The sequence below is a fragment of the Aquarana catesbeiana genome, linkage group LG02 (genome assembly GCF_042186555.1).
Source record: "Aquarana catesbeiana isolate 2022-GZ linkage group LG02, ASM4218655v1, whole genome shotgun sequence".
In the NCBI taxonomy this organism is placed as follows: Eukaryota; Metazoa; Chordata; class Amphibia; order Anura; family Ranidae; genus Aquarana; species Aquarana catesbeiana.
In genome coordinates, this window is record NC_133325.1 from 9,452,234 (window position 1) to 9,469,982 (window position 17,749).

General features: G+C 47.1%; 1 protein-coding gene across 1 annotated transcript; it reads left to right on the plus strand.

The window, feature by feature from the left end:
* Positions 1-499: 499 nt before the first annotated feature.
* LOC141129588 (olfactory receptor 51E1-like) lies at positions 500-15,791 on the plus strand. The gene is made up of 2 exons (XM_073617686.1): positions 500-791; positions 13,981-15,791. Exons 1-2 carry the CDS (start codon positions 724-726, stop codon positions 14,963-14,965), a joined length of 1,053 nt encoding a protein of 350 aa, XP_073473787.1. The 5' UTR covers positions 500-723; the 3' UTR covers positions 14,966-15,791.
* The last annotated feature ends 1,958 nt before the right edge of the window (positions 15,792-17,749 follow it).

Here is a 17,749-nt window from a genome sequence, read left to right on the forward strand (position 1 = left end):
GATGCTGCATGAAGAGTCATCCAGCCTCCCTGAGTCACTCAGTCCTGACCCAGATTCAACCCAGTCTGGCTCTCAGCCAGGCTAAAATATACCTACACTAAACACTAAGTATTTACAGCTAGCACTCTACACTAGAGGGTGCTACATACAACTCCTTGGACTGTGGTTGCTTGGACTCAGGCATTGAACCTTTAAGTATCTCTCGGGTCTCCATGTGGGGATACAGGCTCATAGAGAATGAGTAAGTTGCAGAGTTTACCTGATAACCATCAGAAGTTACATCTGTGGAAAATTACGCACAATGACTAATATCAACTACTGAGTGTCCCCCCCTCCCCCCGCTGTGCCCATCCAGCCAGCGCCATCCTTTTATCAGGCACAGATCAGGCAGATTGGCCCATGGTCCCTGTATGGAAAGTTTCTCCTCTTGGCTGAGTCTCAGCTGGCCGCCGTTCCCTCTCCTGACTGATAACTATTGTTCTGTCATGTTTAGATTTCTTCTCTGAGAGAGATGTAGAAATTTCCTCTTCCCCTGAATATTCCTCCTCTCTGTGGTCTGCAGAGTCACACGACCTTCCAGAAGTCAGACGTTCCACATCTTCTCCAGGGGACTGAATGCTGGACCACCCTGGTGACCCCACTTTGTCCACCACTGTGCAAAGCCCATGCTGGAAGCTTCCACCTGGCCTGGCGGACCCTGTCTAATGATCCCCTCTGACCTGGATGTACCCTGAGAGATGGGCAACCTTCTACACTGGACATAGGGGCGAAAAATTCTGCTGTGCTGCAAGGTATTTACCATTAAGTATATGTGTGATGTCACCGGGATGTCTGTGATGTCACCACAATATGTATATTGTCACTGTAATGTACGTGTGATGTCACTGCAATGTGTGTAATGTCCCTGTAATATGTGTGATTCCATTGCAATGTGTGCAGTATCATATCAGTTTGTTGTGTGTGATGTCACTGCGACATGTGTGTGTGATGTCACTGCGACATGTGTGTGTGATGTCACTGTGATGTGTGTGTGACGTCACTGCGATTTGTGTGTGCGATGTCACTGTGATGTGTGTGTGACGTCACTGCGACATGTGTGCGATGTCACTGCGACATGTGTGCGATGTCACTGCGACATGTGTGCGATGTCACTGCGATTTGTGTGTGACGTCACTGTGATTTGTGTGTGATGTCACTGTGATGTGTGTGTGACGTCACTGCGACATGTGTGCGATGTCACTGCGATTTGTGTGTGACGTCACTGTGATTTGTGTGTGATGTCACTGTGATGTGTGTGTGACGTCACTGCGACATGTGTGCGATGTCACTGCGATTTGTGTGTGACGTCACTGTAATATGTCTGATGTCACTGTGATGTGTGTGTGATGTCACTGTGACGTCACTGCAATGTACGTGTGATGTCTCTGTGATGTGTGTAATGTCTCTGTAATATGTGTGATTCCACTGTGATTCATGTCACGTTGTTGTGTGTGATGTCACTGTACTATGTCTGATGTCACTGTGATGTGTGTGTGATGTGACTGTGATTGTGTGTGTGTGATGTCACTGTGATGTCACTGTGATGTGTGTGTGATGTGTGTGTGATGTCACTGTGATGTGTGTGTGATCTATGTGTGATGTCACTGTGATGTGTGTGTTATGTCACTGTGATGTGTGTGTGTGTGTGTGTGTGTGTGATGACACTGTGATGTGTGTGTGATCTGTGTGTGATGTCACTGTGGTGTGTGTGTGTGTGTGATGTCACTGTGATGTGTGTGATGTCACTGTGATGTGTGTGTGTGTGTGATGTCACTGTGAAGTGTGTGTGTTATGTCACTGTGATGTGTGTGTGTGTGTGTGTGTGTGATGTCACTGTGATGTGTGTGTGTGTGTGTGATGTCACTGTGATGTGTGTGTGTGTTGTCACTGTGATGTGTGTGTGTTATGTCACTGTGATGTGTGTGTGTTATGTCACTGTGGTGTGTGTGTTATGTCACTGTGATGTGTGTGTGTTATGTCACTGTGATGTGTGTGTTATGTCACTGTGATGTGTGTGTGTGATGTCACTGTGATGTGTGTGTGTGATGTCACTGTGATGTGTGTGTGTGACGTCACTGCGACATGTGTGCGATGTCACTGCGATTTGTGTGTGACGTCACTGTACTATGTCTGATGTCACTGCGACATGTGTGTGTGATGTCACTGTGATGTGTGATGTGATTGTGTGTGTGTGTGATGTCACTGTGATGTCACTGTGATGTGTGTGTGTGTGATGTCACTGTGATGTGTGTGATGTCACTGTGATGTGTGTGTGATGTCACTGTGAAGTGTGTGTGTTATGTCACTGTGATGTGTGTGTGTTATGTCACTGTGATGTGTGTGTGTGATCTGTGTGTGATGTCACTGTGATATGTGTGTGATGTCACTGTGATGTGTGTGTGTTATGTCACTGTGAAGTGTGTGTGATGTTACTGTGATGTGTGTGTGTGTGTGTGATGTTACTGTGATGTGTGTGTGCGTGTGATGTCACTGTGATGTGTGTGTGTGTGATGTCACTGTGATGTGTGTGTGTGATGTCACTGTGATGTGTGTGTGTGATGTCACTGTGATGTGTGTGTGTGTGTGATGTCACTGTGATGTGTGTGTGTGTGATGTGTGTGTGATGTCTGTGTGATGTCACTGTGATGTGTGTGTGTTATGTCACTGTGATGTGTGTGATGTCACTGTGATGTGTGTGTGACGTCACTGCGACATGTGTGCGATGTCACTGCGATTTGTGTGTGACGTCACTGTACTATGTTTGATGTCACTGTGATGTGTGTGTGATGTCACTGTGACGTCACTGCAATGTACGTGTGATGTCTCTGTGATGTGTGTAATGTCTCTGTAATATGTGTGATTCCACTGTGATTCATGTCACATTGTTGTGTGTGATGTCACTGTACTATGTCTGATGTCACTGCGACATGTGTGTGTGATGTCACTGTGATGTGTGATGTGACTGTGATTGTGTGTGTGTGTGATGTCACTGTGATGTCACTGTGATGTGTGTGTGTGATGTGTGTGTGATGTGTGTGATGTCACTGTTATGTGTGTTATGTCACTGTGATGTGTGTGTGTGATCTGTGTGTGATGTCACTGTGATGTGTGTGATGTCACTGTGATGTGTGTGTGTGATGTCACTGTGAAGTGTGTGTGTGATGTCACTGTGAAGTGTGTGTGTGATGTCACTGTGAAGTGTGTGTGTTATGTCACTGTGAAGTGTGTGTGATGTTACTGTGATGTGTGTGTGTGTGTGTGTGATGTCACTGTGATGTGTGTGTGTGTGATGTCACTGTGATGTGTGTGTGTGTGATGTCACTGTGATGTGTGTGTGTGTGATGTCACTGTGATGTGTGTGTGATGTCACTGTGATGTGTGTGTGTGTGTGTGATGTCACTGTGATGTGTGTGTGTGATGTCACTGTGATGTGTGTGTGTGTGTGTGTGATGTCACTGTGATGTGTGTGTGATGTCACTGTGATGTGTGTGTGATGTTACTGTGATGTGTGAGTGATGTGTGTGTGTGTGTGATTTCACTGTGATGTGTGAGTGATGTGTGTGTGTGTGATGTCACTGTGATGTGTGTGTGATGTCACTGTGATGTGTGTATGTGATGTCACTGTGATGTGTGTGTGTGATGTCACTGTGAAGTGTGTGTGATGTCACTGTGATGTGTGTGTGATGTCACTGTGATGTGTGAGTGATGTGTGTGTGTGTGTGTGTGATGTCACTGTAATGTGTGAGTGATGTGTGTGTGTGTGATGTCACTGTGATGTGTGTGTGTGATGTCACTGTGATGTGTGTGTGATGTCACTGTGATGTGTGTGTGTGTGTGATGTCACTGTGATGTGTGTGTGTGTGTGTGTGTGTGATGTCACTGTGGTGTGTGTGTGTGTGTGTGTGTGTGATGTCACTGTGATGTGTGTGTGTGCGTGTGATGTCACTGTGATGTGTGAGTTATGTGTGTGTGTGTGTGTATGTGATTTCACTGTGATGTGTGTGTGATGTCACTGTGAAGTGTGTGTGATGTGTGTTTGTGTGATCTCACTGTGATGTGTGTGTGATGTTACTGTGATGTATGTGTGTGTGATGTCACTGTGATATGTGTGTGATGTCACTGTGATGTGTGTGTGTGTGTGTGTGTGATGTCACTGTGAAGTGTGTGTGATGTCACTGTGATGTGTGTGTGATGTGTGTGTGTGTGATGTTACTGTGATGTGTGTGATGTCACTGTGATGTGTGTGATGTCACTGTGATGTGTGTGTGTGATGTGTGTGTGATCTCACTGTGATGTCTGTGATGTGTGTGATGTCACTGTGATGTGTGTGATGTGTGTGTGATGTCACTGTGATGTGTGTGTGATGTCACTGTGATATGTGTGTGTGTGATGTGTGTGTGATGTCACTGTGATGTGTGTGTGTGTGTGATGTCACTGTGATGTGTGAGTGATGTGTGTGTGATGTCACTGTGATGTGTGTGTGATGTCACTGTGATGTGTGTGTGTGATGTTACTGTGATGTGTGTGTAATGTCACTGTGATGTGTGAGTTATGTGTGTGTGTGATGTGTGTGTGTGATGTCACTGTGAAGTGTGTGTGATGTGTGTTTGTGTGATCTCACTGTGATGTGTGTGTGATGTAGGGATGAGCCGAACACCCCCCTGTTCGGTTCGCACCAGAACATGCGAACAGGAAAAAAGTTTGTTCGAATATGCGAACACCGTTAAAGTCTATGGGACACGAACATGAATAATCAAAAGTGCTAATTTTAAAGGCTTATATGAAAGTTATTGTCATAAAAAGTGTTTGGGGACCTGGGTCCTGCCCCAGGGGACATGGATCAATGCAAAAAAAAGTTTTAAAAACGGACGTTTTTTCAGGAGCAGTGATTTTAATAATGCTTAAAGTCAAACAATAAAAGTGTAATATCCCTTTAAATTTCGTAGCTGGGGGGTGTCTATAGTATGCCTGTAAAGGGGCGCATGTTTCCTGTGTTTAGAACAGTCTGACAGCAAAATGACATTTTGAAGGAAAAAACTCATTTAAAACCCGCTATTGCATTGCCGACAATACACATAGAAGTTCATTGATAAAAACGGCATGGGAATTCCCCACAGGGCAACCCCGAACCAAAATTAAAAAAAAAATGATGTGGGAGTCCTCCTAAATTCCATACCAGGCCCTTCAGGTCTGGTATGGATATTAAGGGGAACCCCGGCCAAAATTAAAAAAAAAAAATGACGTGGGGTTCCCCCTAAATTCCATACCAGGCCCTTCAGGTCTGGTATGGATATTAAGGAGAACCCTGGCTAAAATTAAAAAAAAAAAATAACATGGGGTTCCCCCTAAATTCCATACCAGACCCTTCAGGTCTGGTATGGATTTTAAGGGGAGCCCCGCACCAAAAAAAAAAAACGGCGTGGGGTCCCCCCAAAAATCCATACCAGACCCTTATCCGAGCACGCAACCTGGCAGGCCGCAGGAAAAGATGGGGGGACGAGAGTGCGGCCCCCCCTCCCTCCTGAACCGTACCAGGCCACATGCCCTCAACATTGGGAGGGTGCTTTGGGGTAGCCCCCCAAAACACCTTGTCCCCATGTTGATGAGGACAAGGGCCTCATCCCCACAACCCTGGCCGGTGGTTGTGGGGGTCTGCGGGCGGGGGGCTTATCGGAATCTGGAAGCCCCCTTTAACAAGGTGACCCCCAGATCCCGGCCCCCACCCTGTGTGAAATGGTAAGGGGGTACATAAGTACCCCTACCATTTCACGAAGAAAGTGTCAAAAATGTTAAAAATGACAAGAGACAGTTTTTGACAATTCCTTTATTTAAATGCTTCTTCTTTCTTCCTTCATCTTCTGGTTCCTCTGGTTCTTCTGGCTCTTCTGGTTCTTCCTCCGGCGTTCTCGTCCAGCATCTCCTCCGCGGCGTCTTCTGTCTTCTTCTCCTCGGGCCGCTCCGCACCCATGGCATGGGGGGGAGGCTCCCGCTCTTCTCTTCTTCTCTTCTTCTCTTCTTCTCTTCTTCATTTTCTTCTCCGGGCCGCTCCCCAATCCATGCTGGCATGGAGGGAGGCTCCCGCTGTGTGACGGCGCTCCTCGTCTGACAGTTCTTAAATAACGGGGGGGGGGGGCCACCCGGTGACCCCGCCCCCCTCTGACGCACGGTGACTTGACGGGACTTCCCTGTGGCATTCCCTGTGACGTCACAGGGAAGTCCCGTCAAGTCACCGTGCGTCAGAGGGGGGCGGGGTCACCGGGTGGCCCCGCCCCCCCCCGTTATTTAAGAACTGTCAGACGAGGAGCGCCGTCACACAGCGGGAGCCTCCCTCCATGCCAGCATGGATTGCGGAGCGGCCCGGAGAAGAAAAGAAGAAAAGAAGAAGAGAAGAAGAGAAGAAGAGAAGAAGAGAAGAAGAGAAGAAGAGAAGAAGAGAAGAAGAGAAGAAGAGAAGAAGAGAAGAAGAGAAGAAGAGAAGAAGAGAAGAAGAGAAGAAGAGAAGAAAAGAAGAAGAGAAGAGCGGGAGCCTCCCCCCCATGCCATGGGTGCGGAGCGGCCCGAGGAGAAGAAGATAGAAGACGCCGCGGAGGAGATGCTGGACGAGAACGCCGGAGGAAGAACCAGAAGAACCAGAAGAACCAGAAGATGAAGGAAGATAGAAGAAAGAAGAAGCATTTAAATAAAGGAATTGTCAAAAACTGTCTCTTGTCATTTTTAACATTTTTGACACTTTTTTCGTGAAATGGTAGGGGTACTTATGTACCCCTTTACCATTTCACACAGGGGGGGGCCGGGATCTGGGGTCACCTTGTTAAAGGGGGCTTCCAGATTCCGATAAGCCCTCCGCCCGCAGACCCCCACAACCACCGGCCAGGGTTGTGGGGATGAGGCCCTTGTCCTCATCAACATGGGGACAAGGTGTTTTGGGGGGCTACCCCAAAGCACCCTCCCAATGTTGAGGGCATGTGGCCTGGTACGGTTCAGGAGGGAGGGGGGGCCGCACTCTCGTCCCCCCCTCTTTTCCTGCGGCCTGCCAGGTTGCGTGCTCGGATAAGGGTCTGGTATGGATTTTTGGGGGGACCCCACGCTGTTTTTTTTTTTTTTTTTTGGCGTGGGGTTCCCCTTAAAATCCATACCAGACCTGAAGGGTCTGGTATGGAATTTAGGGGGAACCCCACGTCATTTTTTTTTTAAAATTTTGGCCGGGGTTCCCCTTAATATCCATACCAGACCTGAAGGGCCTGGTATGGAATTTAGGGGGACTCCCACGTCATTTTTTTTTTTTAATTTTGGTTCGGGGTTCCCCTTTGGGGAATTCCCATGCCGTTTTTATCAATGAACTTCTATGTGTATTGTCGGCAATAGCCGCGAGTAGTTTTAAATGAGTTTTTTCCTTCAAAATGTCATTTTGCTGTCAGACTGTTCTAAACACAGGAAACATGCGCCCCTTTACAGGCACACTATAGACACCCCCCAGGTACGAAATTTAAAGGGATATTACACTTTTATTGATTGACTTTAAGCATTATTAAAATCACTGCTCCTGAAAAAACGGCCGTTTTTAAAACTTTTTTTTGCATTGATCCATGTCCCCTGGGGCAGGACCCAGGTCCCCAAACACTTTTTATGACAATAACTTGCATATTAGCCTTTAAAATTAGCACTTTTGATTTCTCCCATAGACTTTTAAAGGGTGTTCCGCGGCATTCGAATTTGCCGCGAACACCCCAAATTGTTCGCTGTTCGGTGAACTTGCGAACAGCCAATGTTCGAGTCGAACATGAGTTCGACTCGAACTCGAAGCTCATCCCTAGTGTGATGTTACTGTGATGTATGTGTGTGTGATGTCACTGTGATGTGTGTGTGATGTGTGTGTGATGTTACTGTGATGTATGTGTGTGTGATCTCACTGTGATGTATGTGTGTGTGATCTCACTGTGATGTGTGTGTGATGTGTGTGTGATGTTACTGTGATGTATGTGTGTGTGATGTGTGATGTGTGTGATGTCACTGTGATGTGTGAGTGATGTGTGTGTGTGATGTCACTGTGGTGTGTGTGTGTGTGTGTGTGTGTGTGTGTGTGTGATGTCACTGTGATGTGTGTGTGATGTCACTGTGATGTGTGTGTGATGTCACTGTGATATGTGTGTGTGTGATGTCACTGTGATGTGTGTGTGTGTGTGATGTGTGTGTGATGTCACTGTGATGTGTGTGTGATGTCACTGTGATATGTGTGTGTGTGATGTGTGTGTGATGTCACTGTGATGTGTGTGATGTCACTGTGATGTGTGTGTGATGTCACTGTGATGTGTGAGTGATGTGTGTGTGATGTCACTGTGATGCGTGTGTGTGTGTGTGATGTCACTGTGATGTGTGTGTGTGTGTGTGTGTGTGTGATGTCACTGTGATGTGTGTGTGTGTGTGATGTCACTGTGATGTGTGTGTGATGTCACTGTGATGTGTGTGTGATGTCACTGTGATGTGTGTGTGTGTGATGTGTGTGATGTCACTGTGATGTTTGTGTGATGTGTGATGTCACTGCGATGTGTATGTGTGTGATGTCACTGTGATGTGTGAGTGATGTGTGTGTGATGTCACTGTGATGTGTGTGTGATGTCACTGTGATGTGTATGTGTGTGATGTCACTGTGATGTGTGAGTGATGTGTGTGTGATGTCACTGTGATGTGTGTGTGTGTGTGTGATGTCACTGTGATGTGTATGTGTGTGATGTCACTGTGATGTGTGAGTGATGTGTGTGTGATGTCACTGTGATGTGTGTGTGTGTGTGTGTGTGTGTGTGTGTGTGTGTGTGTGATGTCACTGTGAAGTGTGTGTGTGTGATGTCACTGTGATGTGTGTGTGATGTGTGTGATGTCACTGTGATGTGTGTGTGATGTCACTGTGATGTGTGATGTGTGTGTGATGTCACTGTGATGTGTATGTGTGTGATGTCACTGTGATGTATGTGTGTGATGTCACTGTGATGTATGTGTGTGATGTCACTGTGATGTGTGTGTGTGATGTCACTGTGATGTATGTGTGTGATGTCACTGTGATGTGTGTGTGATGTCACTGTGATGTGTGTGTGATGTCACTGTGATGTGTGTGTGATGTCACTGTGATGTGTGTGTGTGTGTGTGTGATGTGTGTGTGTGATGTCACTGTGATGTGTGTGTGATGTCACTGTGATGTGTGTGTGTGATGTCACTGTGATATGTGTGTGTGTGATGTGTGTGTGATGTCACTGTGATGTGTGTGTGTGTGTGTGTGTGATGTGTGTGTGTGATGTCACTGTGATGTGTGTGTGATGTCACTGTGATTTGTGAGTGATGTGTGTGTGATGTCACTGTGATGTGTGTGTGTGTGATGTCACTGTGATGTGTGTGTGTGATGTCACTGTGATGTGTGTGTGATGTCACTGTGATGTGTGTGATGTCACTGTGATGTTTGTGTGATGTGTGATGTCACTGCGATGTGTATGTGTGTGATGTCACTGTGATGTGTGAGTGATATGTGTGTGATGTCACTGTGATGTGTGTGTGTGATGTCACTGTGATGTGTATGTGTGTGATGTCACTGTGATGTGTGAGTGATGTGTGTGTGATGTCACTGTGATGTGTGTGTGTGTGTGTGTGTGTGTGATGTCACTGTGAAGTGTGTGTGTGTGTGTGTGTGTGTGATGTCACTGTGATGTGTGTGTGATGTGTGTGATGTCACTGTGATGTGTATGACTGTGATGTGTGTGTGATGTCACTGTGATGTGTGTGTGATGTCACTGTGATGTGTGTGTGTGTGTGATGTGTGTGATGTCACTGTGATGTTTGTGTGATGTCACTGCGATGTGTATGTGTGTGATGTCACTGTGATGTGTGAGTGATGTGTGTGTGATGTCACTGTGATGTGTGTGATGTCACTGTGATGTGTATGTGTGTGATGTCACTGTGATGTGTGAGTAATGTGTGTGTGATGTCACTGTGATGTGTGTGTGTGTGTGTGATGTCACTGTGAAGTGTGTGTGTGTGTGTGTGTGTGATGTCACTGTGATGTGTGTGTGATGTGTGTGATGTCACTGTGATGTGTATGACTGTGATGTGTGTGTGTGATGTCACTGTGATGTGTGTGTGTGTGTGTGTGTGTGTGATGTCACTGTGATGTGTATGTGTGTGATGTCACTGTGATGTATGTATGTGATGTCACTGTGATGTGTGTGTGATGTCACTGTGATGTATGTGTGTGATGTCACTGTGATGTGTGTGTGTGTGATGTTACTGTGATGTGTGTGAATATGAAATTAGTATTTGTGAATGCTATAGAGGTTTCATATTGTGTAAAATAAGGAATTCCCAGCTGATACATTGATCTACATCAGATTACAACTGGAGCAAACAGTACAATGGGGGTTCAAGTACATGTGCAATGCAATGGGGGGAGCTCCAGTATAAAGTACATGTGAAATACAATGGGGGAAGGTGGGATACAGTATAAAGTACATGCACAATACAATGGGGGGGGTCTCCAATATAAAGTACATGTGCAATAAAATGGGGGAGGGTTCCATTATAAAGTACATGTGCAATTCAATGGGGGGGGGGCATCAGTATAAAGTACATGTGTAATACAATGGGGGGGGGGCAGTATAATATATACAATATATACAATGCAATATACAATGCAAGACTCCAGTAGGGGAAAATTTTGCACTAGGTATACAGAAATACACTATTACACCCTAGAACTTACTCCTAGTAAGCTACTGAGTGCCCCTAGTTGTGTACTGAGTGCCTCTAGTCTTGTACTGAGTGCCCCTAGTCTTGTACTGAGTGCCCCTAGTCGTGCACTGAGTGCCCCTAGTCGTGCACTGAGTGCCCCTAGTCGTGTACTGAGTGCCCCTAGTCGTGTACTGAGTGCCCCTAGTCGTGTACTGAGTGCCCCTAGTCGTGTACTGAGCGCCCCCAGCCTTGTACTGAGTGCCCCTAGTCGTGCACTGAGTGCCCCTAGTCGTGCACTGAGTGCCCCTAGTCGTGCACTGAGTGCCCCTAGTTGTGCACTGAGTGCCCCTAGTCGTGTACTGAGTGCCCCTAGTCGTGTACTGAGTGCCCCTAGTCGTGTACTGAGCGCCCCCAGCCTTGTACTGAGTGCCCCTAGTTGTGTACTGAGTGCCCCCAGTTCATCCACTAAGTGACGTGGGTTTATATTCAGTGCCCTAAATCTTCTACCAAGTTCTCCAATTCTTCTATTGAGTGCTGTGGGTTCATACTGAGTGCCTTGGGTCATCAATGGAGTACTCTTGAATTGCACTGAGTGCCCCAGGTTTTGTGCTGAGCTCCCAGGTCTTCTACTGAGTGACAAGTGTTTGTACTGAGTGCCATGGGTCCTGTACAGAGTGCCCCAGTTCTTCTAGTGAGTGTTGCAGGGTTGTACAGAGTGCCTTAAGTTTTTGTTGAGTGCCATTGGTCATCGACTAAGTGCCCCAGGTCTACCATTGAGTGCCCCAGGTCTTGTACTATTTGCCCTGGTCCTGTACTGAGTGCCTTAGGTCTACTGTCAAGTGCCCCAGGTCTTCAACTGAGTGCCTTAGGTTTTATACTGAGTTCAACAGGTCTTGTACTGAGTGTCCCACTTCTTCTACTGATTGTCGTGGGTTTGTATTAAATGCCCTGAATTTTGTACTGAGCACCCAGCGTCTTCTACCAAGTTTCATGGTTTTTGTACTGAGCACCCAGCGTCTTCTACCAAGTTTCATGGTTTTTGTACTGAGCACCCAGCGTCTTCTACCAAGTTTCATGGTTTTTGTACTGAGCACCCCAGGTTTTGTACCGAGTGCCTCACTTCTTCTACAGAGTGCAGCGGGTTTGTACTGAGTACCTGGGAGACTGGGAGTGCACTTGGGGTCACTGAGCATTAGAGAATATGTAAACTGGAAAAATGGAGTCCCTGGGCGCACTGCAGTGAACAGAGGTAAAATGGGAGCACACTGCAGGCATACATAGAGTACCCAGAGTGCCCGAGGTAGACTTGGAGGATACAGGAGGCAAGGCAACACATGTAAGTGCTGCAGCTCAAACGTAGGTTGAAGGCCAAGCCATGCTTCAAAATTTAAGCCAAGGTGAAACTGGAAAGCTGATAGACCACGGTCCCGGAGAGGAGACCCAACACTGGTTCCCAGGAAAGGTGAGTGTGACTTTAGCTCCACAAACACTGACTGTCACTTACAATATAAGAAGAGTAAATTTATGGATTGCATCAAGATGTAGCGCCTTCCTCTACCTAGGCTGCTGGGCTATTTTTACTTGTTGGCTTCACTGCAGTTGGTAAGGCAGTAATCTATTCTTTTTGTCTGATCAGGGTTTCCTAGCTGGATGTTTGATTCCTTCCACCTGCTTCTGGAAGAAGCTTCCAGAATATAGGATGGGGAAAGGTAAATGTCCAGTATGAATATTTATCATGTTTCAACCAATCCCTTGAATGAGGCACCCAGAAGGTGACTGGGGAGGTAAAAAAAATGTTTGGGAAGCCTTTCCAGATTGTTCTTTCCTCTCCAGGGAAGGTTCCAGTTTCTGGGCTCCAGAGCTGGGCATATTCTTAGTGCCCCCTCCAGAGTGTAAGCAATACATGTGGGGGCTCGTCTGGAATATCCCTGTCGTATACGGTATGCTGCCATCACCTATATAACGTAGGGAAGGAAGAGTCAAATATCCAGAAAGAATATTTATCATGCCACAGGCAATCCCTGGAATGAGGCACCAGAGGGTGACTGGGGAGGTGATAAATGTTTAGGAGGCCTTTCCAGAGAGTTTTTTTCCTCTCCAGGGAGGTTTCCAGTTTTCCTGGGGTTGCTGCTCCTGGGAGAGGGCTACTGAGACAAGAACTGAAATCTGGGTTCCAGACCTGGACATATTCTTAGTGGCCCCTCTAGGGGGTGAGCACTACATATGGGGGCTCGTCTGGGTCATATCACCTGTGTAATGTAGGGCAGGAAGAGTCAAATATCCAGTATAAATATTTATCATGCCTCAGGCAATCTCTGGAAGAAGGTCCCAGAAGGAAGCTGGGGAGGAATGGTAGGGTTAGCTTCTTCATATACATTTCAATCATCTTACAAAGTTCTAGCTATTGCCTCCTGGTGCCCTTGCTCCTTGAGGTGGTCATACCTTTTGAATTGTAGAGAGAGAGAGTCCTTAAAGTCCCTAGTACACTTATACAAGTCCATCAGTCTATGTCCTGGAACCCCGACTAGGTTCCCACCAAGGGGAAAGATAGTAAGCAAAGTAAAGTGTTACTTAGTGCAGCAATCTCCTGTCCCAGATCCAACACATGGAGTGACCCAATCTCAAGATGGCTCCCTCCTTTTATCTACTTGACCCCAACAGAGAGTAGTATTTCTAAAAAGTCTAGGGAAACATGATTACCATAGGTAACCCATGACTTCCTGGGGCCACCAGTGTGGGACAACATATGCAACAATTAGTACAGACAAGTACATAACAATAAAAAAATAACAAAAACTCTGTAGGCACCTGCTCTACAGTCTGCTTACATGACATCAGGGGTCCCGTTTTTCCCCTTCTGTCTACAGTGATGGTTGGGTCCTGAATCCTGCATAGAACAGCTCAACGTCAATACATGGTGCCGTTCTCTACAGAATTCTCCTGTGAGCCCCAGGGTGGCTTGATGCTGTTTTCCCAGCGGGTGGGTCAATGAGGTCCTGGAGTCACAGGAAGTGGGTGTAATGATGCTGTTCAATCAAGAAGAAGGCAGGTGGTAGGCCTTGGAGCAGGGTGGGGGCGGCACTGTCAGAAAGGAGGTGTCTAATACAGCGATGGCTTTGTGGCCATTACACTGTATTAGTTTGATCTCAAGTCAAACATCTTCTCTAAGGAGATAGTGGTAAGGTCAGAATTGTCCTATCGTGTGACTAATGTGTTCCACTGTTGTTACAGGACAAGATGCAGCTTTGGTGACCATCTACAAGACATGGCAGAGGCCAACAACACGTCATGCAGCAATGTCAGTGAATTCACCCTCAGCGGTATACCGAACTTGGATAAATATAATTTCTGGTTTGGGTTTCTCATTGCAATAATGTATGTCATGGCTGTCGTGGGGAATTCTACTATTCTCTACATCATTAAGGTGCACCAGGAGCTTCATGAACCCATGTACGTCTTCCTTTTCCTGCTATCAGTTGTGGAAATCCTAATAGCCACCACAGTCATGCCTCAGATGTTGGGGATCTTCTGGTTTAACCGGCAGCAGATCACTTTCAACATGTGTCTGACTCAGATGTTCTTCATCCATTTCCTATCCGCCCTGGATTCTGGGATACTGGTGGCCATGGCTGTAGACCGATATGTGGCCATTTGCCACCCACTTCGATATACTTCCATCTTAACTAACCGAAACATCGCAAAGATCTCCTTGGTCATAATAATACGAGGGGTGGCGGGGATGACCCCTCTCCCACTGCTTATTAAAAGGCTTCCCTTGTTTCAGAGAAAATCACTGACGCATTCTTACTGCCTCCACCAAGACGTCATGAAGTTGTCCTGCGTTGACTATAATGTCAACATCATCTACGGCCTGTTTATCATCCTCTATACCATGGGCATCGACTCTCTGTTCATCTCCATCTCGTACCTGCTGATCATAAAGACGGCGGTGTGTCTGCTGGCCGAGGCCAATCTAAAGGCCATCAGTACCTGTGCCGCCCACATATGTACAGTCCTCGTCTACTACATCCCCCTCATCGGCCTTTCTTTGGTGCACCGGTATTCAAATGCCCCGACTCCGTACCTTCATATCCTTTTTGGAAATGTTTACCTCCTGCTGCCCCCGGTGATAAACCCCTTAGTTTATGGCATTAAAACCAAGCAGATTCGAAACAGGCTTAGCAAATTGGTCAGTAAAATAATAAAGTCCGAGTAAAACTTGTTGAGGTTTAAGACTCATGATCAGCACATGGCAATATCGGGAACGTTGTAGAACTGTAGCCAGAGGTCTAATTCCATTGTTTATTTACCTCCTAATTTTATGGACAGAAGAAGGCTTAGACCCTCTGCGGAGATCCAATTGGCTCTCAAAACCAGTTAAAGCTGCTTTTCAGTTGGAAGAGGAACTAAACTCTCTCAATCAACAACTACTTGTAATCCTCATGCTGCTAGTATTAGTAAATAGAGAGGAAGGGAGAATATAGATGACTTGTTTTAAACTTTTTTTTTTTTTTTACATTTCTTCAGTTGCTTCCTGGATTCTGGCCTAGGCCACATGATGTCATACGTCCCAGGAGTCTTCATGAGAGGAGGGGCTTTCTCAGCTGAGCATGTAAGTGAGACCCAGGCCCCCTCACGCATGGCCAGCGCGAGCAACTGGGTCACTTTACATGTAATACCGACTTCTGATTGTACTCCCCTGTGTGGAGACGGGGGCCGGAGACAAGACCCCTCCACCCTCCAGGGGCTCGACAGCCATATTTACACAGGCAATGTGCATGGTCCTATTTAATATTGATTGGACCCTGAGCAAAAATGTTCTTACCCCCCCCCAAGCAATTTCACTCTCCACCTCAACATCCCAAAAGATACACAGGACCCCCTCCCCCATATTACCCCCATTATTACACAGGACCCCCCATTCTACCCCCATCATTACACAGGACCCCTCCCCCATACTACCCTCATCAATATACAGCGCCTCCTCCCCCATACTACCCCCAACATTACACAGGACCCCCTCTCCCATACTACCCCCATCATTACACAGGACCCCCCTCCCCCATTCTACCCCCATCATTACACAGGACCCCCTCTCCCATACTACCCCCATCATTACACAGGACCCCCCTCCCCCATTCTACCCCCATCATTACACAGGACCCCCCTCCCCCATTCTACCCCCATCATTACACAGGACCCCCCCCCCCATACTACCCCCATCATTACACAGGAACCCCCATACTACCCCATCATTACAGGACCCCCCATACTACCCCATCATTACAGGACCCCCCATACTACTCCATCATTACACAGGACCCCCTCCATACTACCCCTATGATTACACAGGATGCCCTCGCCCATACTAACCCCATCATTACACAGGATTCCCTCCCCCATTCTACCCTCATTATTACACAGAAACCCCCATACTACCCTCGTCATTACACAGGACCCCTGTCCCCCATACTACACCATAATTACACAGGACCCCCTCCCTCATACTACCCCCATCATTACACAGGACCCCTCCCCCTTGATATTGTTCAGAGGATGTCAGGTGAACACCAAGCACACCTTGCCGAACCCTGGTGTGAAGAAGTTCTTCAGCGGGCCGATGGTCTGCGGTTTGTCGGACATGGTGAGGGAGAAGGGTCAGTGGGACTGTTCCCGGGACTGACAGACGCTCTCCTCAGACAAGGTTTACTTTACCAGGCCGGCCAATCACCGCACAAGCTGCAGACATAACACCCAACCAATCACCAGCACCCCCAACATTCAATTCCACCCTCACCTCCTGAGTGATAGCCAAATCCACTTATCAACTATTTGCGGGCAGCGCGGGGTCAAGGGGCAGCTCAGCTGCTTTGGGCCCCAGAACAATGACTGGGCCTGGGCTGTCTCCCCCCTTTTGCCCCGCATTAAAGACGGCCCTGGCACTTTCTTTTAAGATGCTACCCGGATTTGGCTGTGCTTATAGACAGATTCACAAGGAGGTTGAAGTTGAGTTCCTTTACTTCATCAAACTGAGTAACAACACTACAGTGTCGGGTCCAGGACCCTCAAAACCGTTCCCAACATGAGGGAAGTAGTTAATCCCTACCCCAACTGGAAGATGTCCGCTCCCCACCTCAATAAGAATGGTTAGCCAACATTCTCCCAGCTATTATCTTCATAGCTTCCTTCCTGTGATGAAGGGGGGAACCAAGGAGCAGACAAAGCTCTAGCTGTTTCACCTCAGCTCAGAAGTATTGTGGCGTGACCTCACCTTCCCCATGGATCCAGAGAGGGAATTCCTGAGGACCCCCTGCTGTCCCCTAGGAGGGGGGAGACCAGGAGCACAGCAGTCTGCTAGCTCTCTGCTTTTCTCTCTTCCTGGGGCCTACCAACCTCCTCTCCTCTCTCACCTATAGAGCAGCTCCCAACCTTCTCCCAGAGAGAGGAGGAGCCATTAAAGAGGGCCTACTCTGTCCTCACCTGCTTACAAGCACATCCTCCTTCTTGCAATGCTGAGCTAAGGGCAGATGGATTCCCGGAAGTACATGCTACATGAATCATCTGCCATAACTCAAGATGTCCGTGGTTAGAAATGCTAGGGAGGATGATTTCTCTACCAAATAAAGTATGGAGACATGGATGGATGGGAGAAGTTTGCGTAAAACATTAAAAATAAATTAAATTGTGTTCTCAGGTTGTGGTGCTCGGATACAGTTTTGTTCCTCTTTAACAATCCAGTTTATTTGAGACTGGATGAAGGGGGAACCTAATATCCCCCAAAACACGTTTGTCAATTTGTTATTTTTGGACTTATGTGATGTAATAAACACATTTGGACTTTTGGTGTGACTCTCCTGTCTTTACACCTTTCTATGGTTCACTTGAGGCCCCTTTGTGTTACAGAGCTGCCTAACCAAAGTCATTCTTCTCCACCATACAGATGTATCCTCACCCTGGGCAACCAAATCCATTTCAGATCCATCATCTCCCACCTACAAAT

Excerpts from the sequence above, each read along its gene's own strand:
- LOC141129588 (XM_073617686.1), top strand. The coding sequence starts at position 724 with ATGTACCCTGAGAGATGGGCAACCTTCTACACTGGACATAGGGGCGAA. Across the intron at positions 792-13,980 it reads AAATTCTGCTGTGCTGCAAG|GACAAGATGCAGCTTTGGTG; the intron begins GTATTTACCATT and ends CTGTTGTTACAG.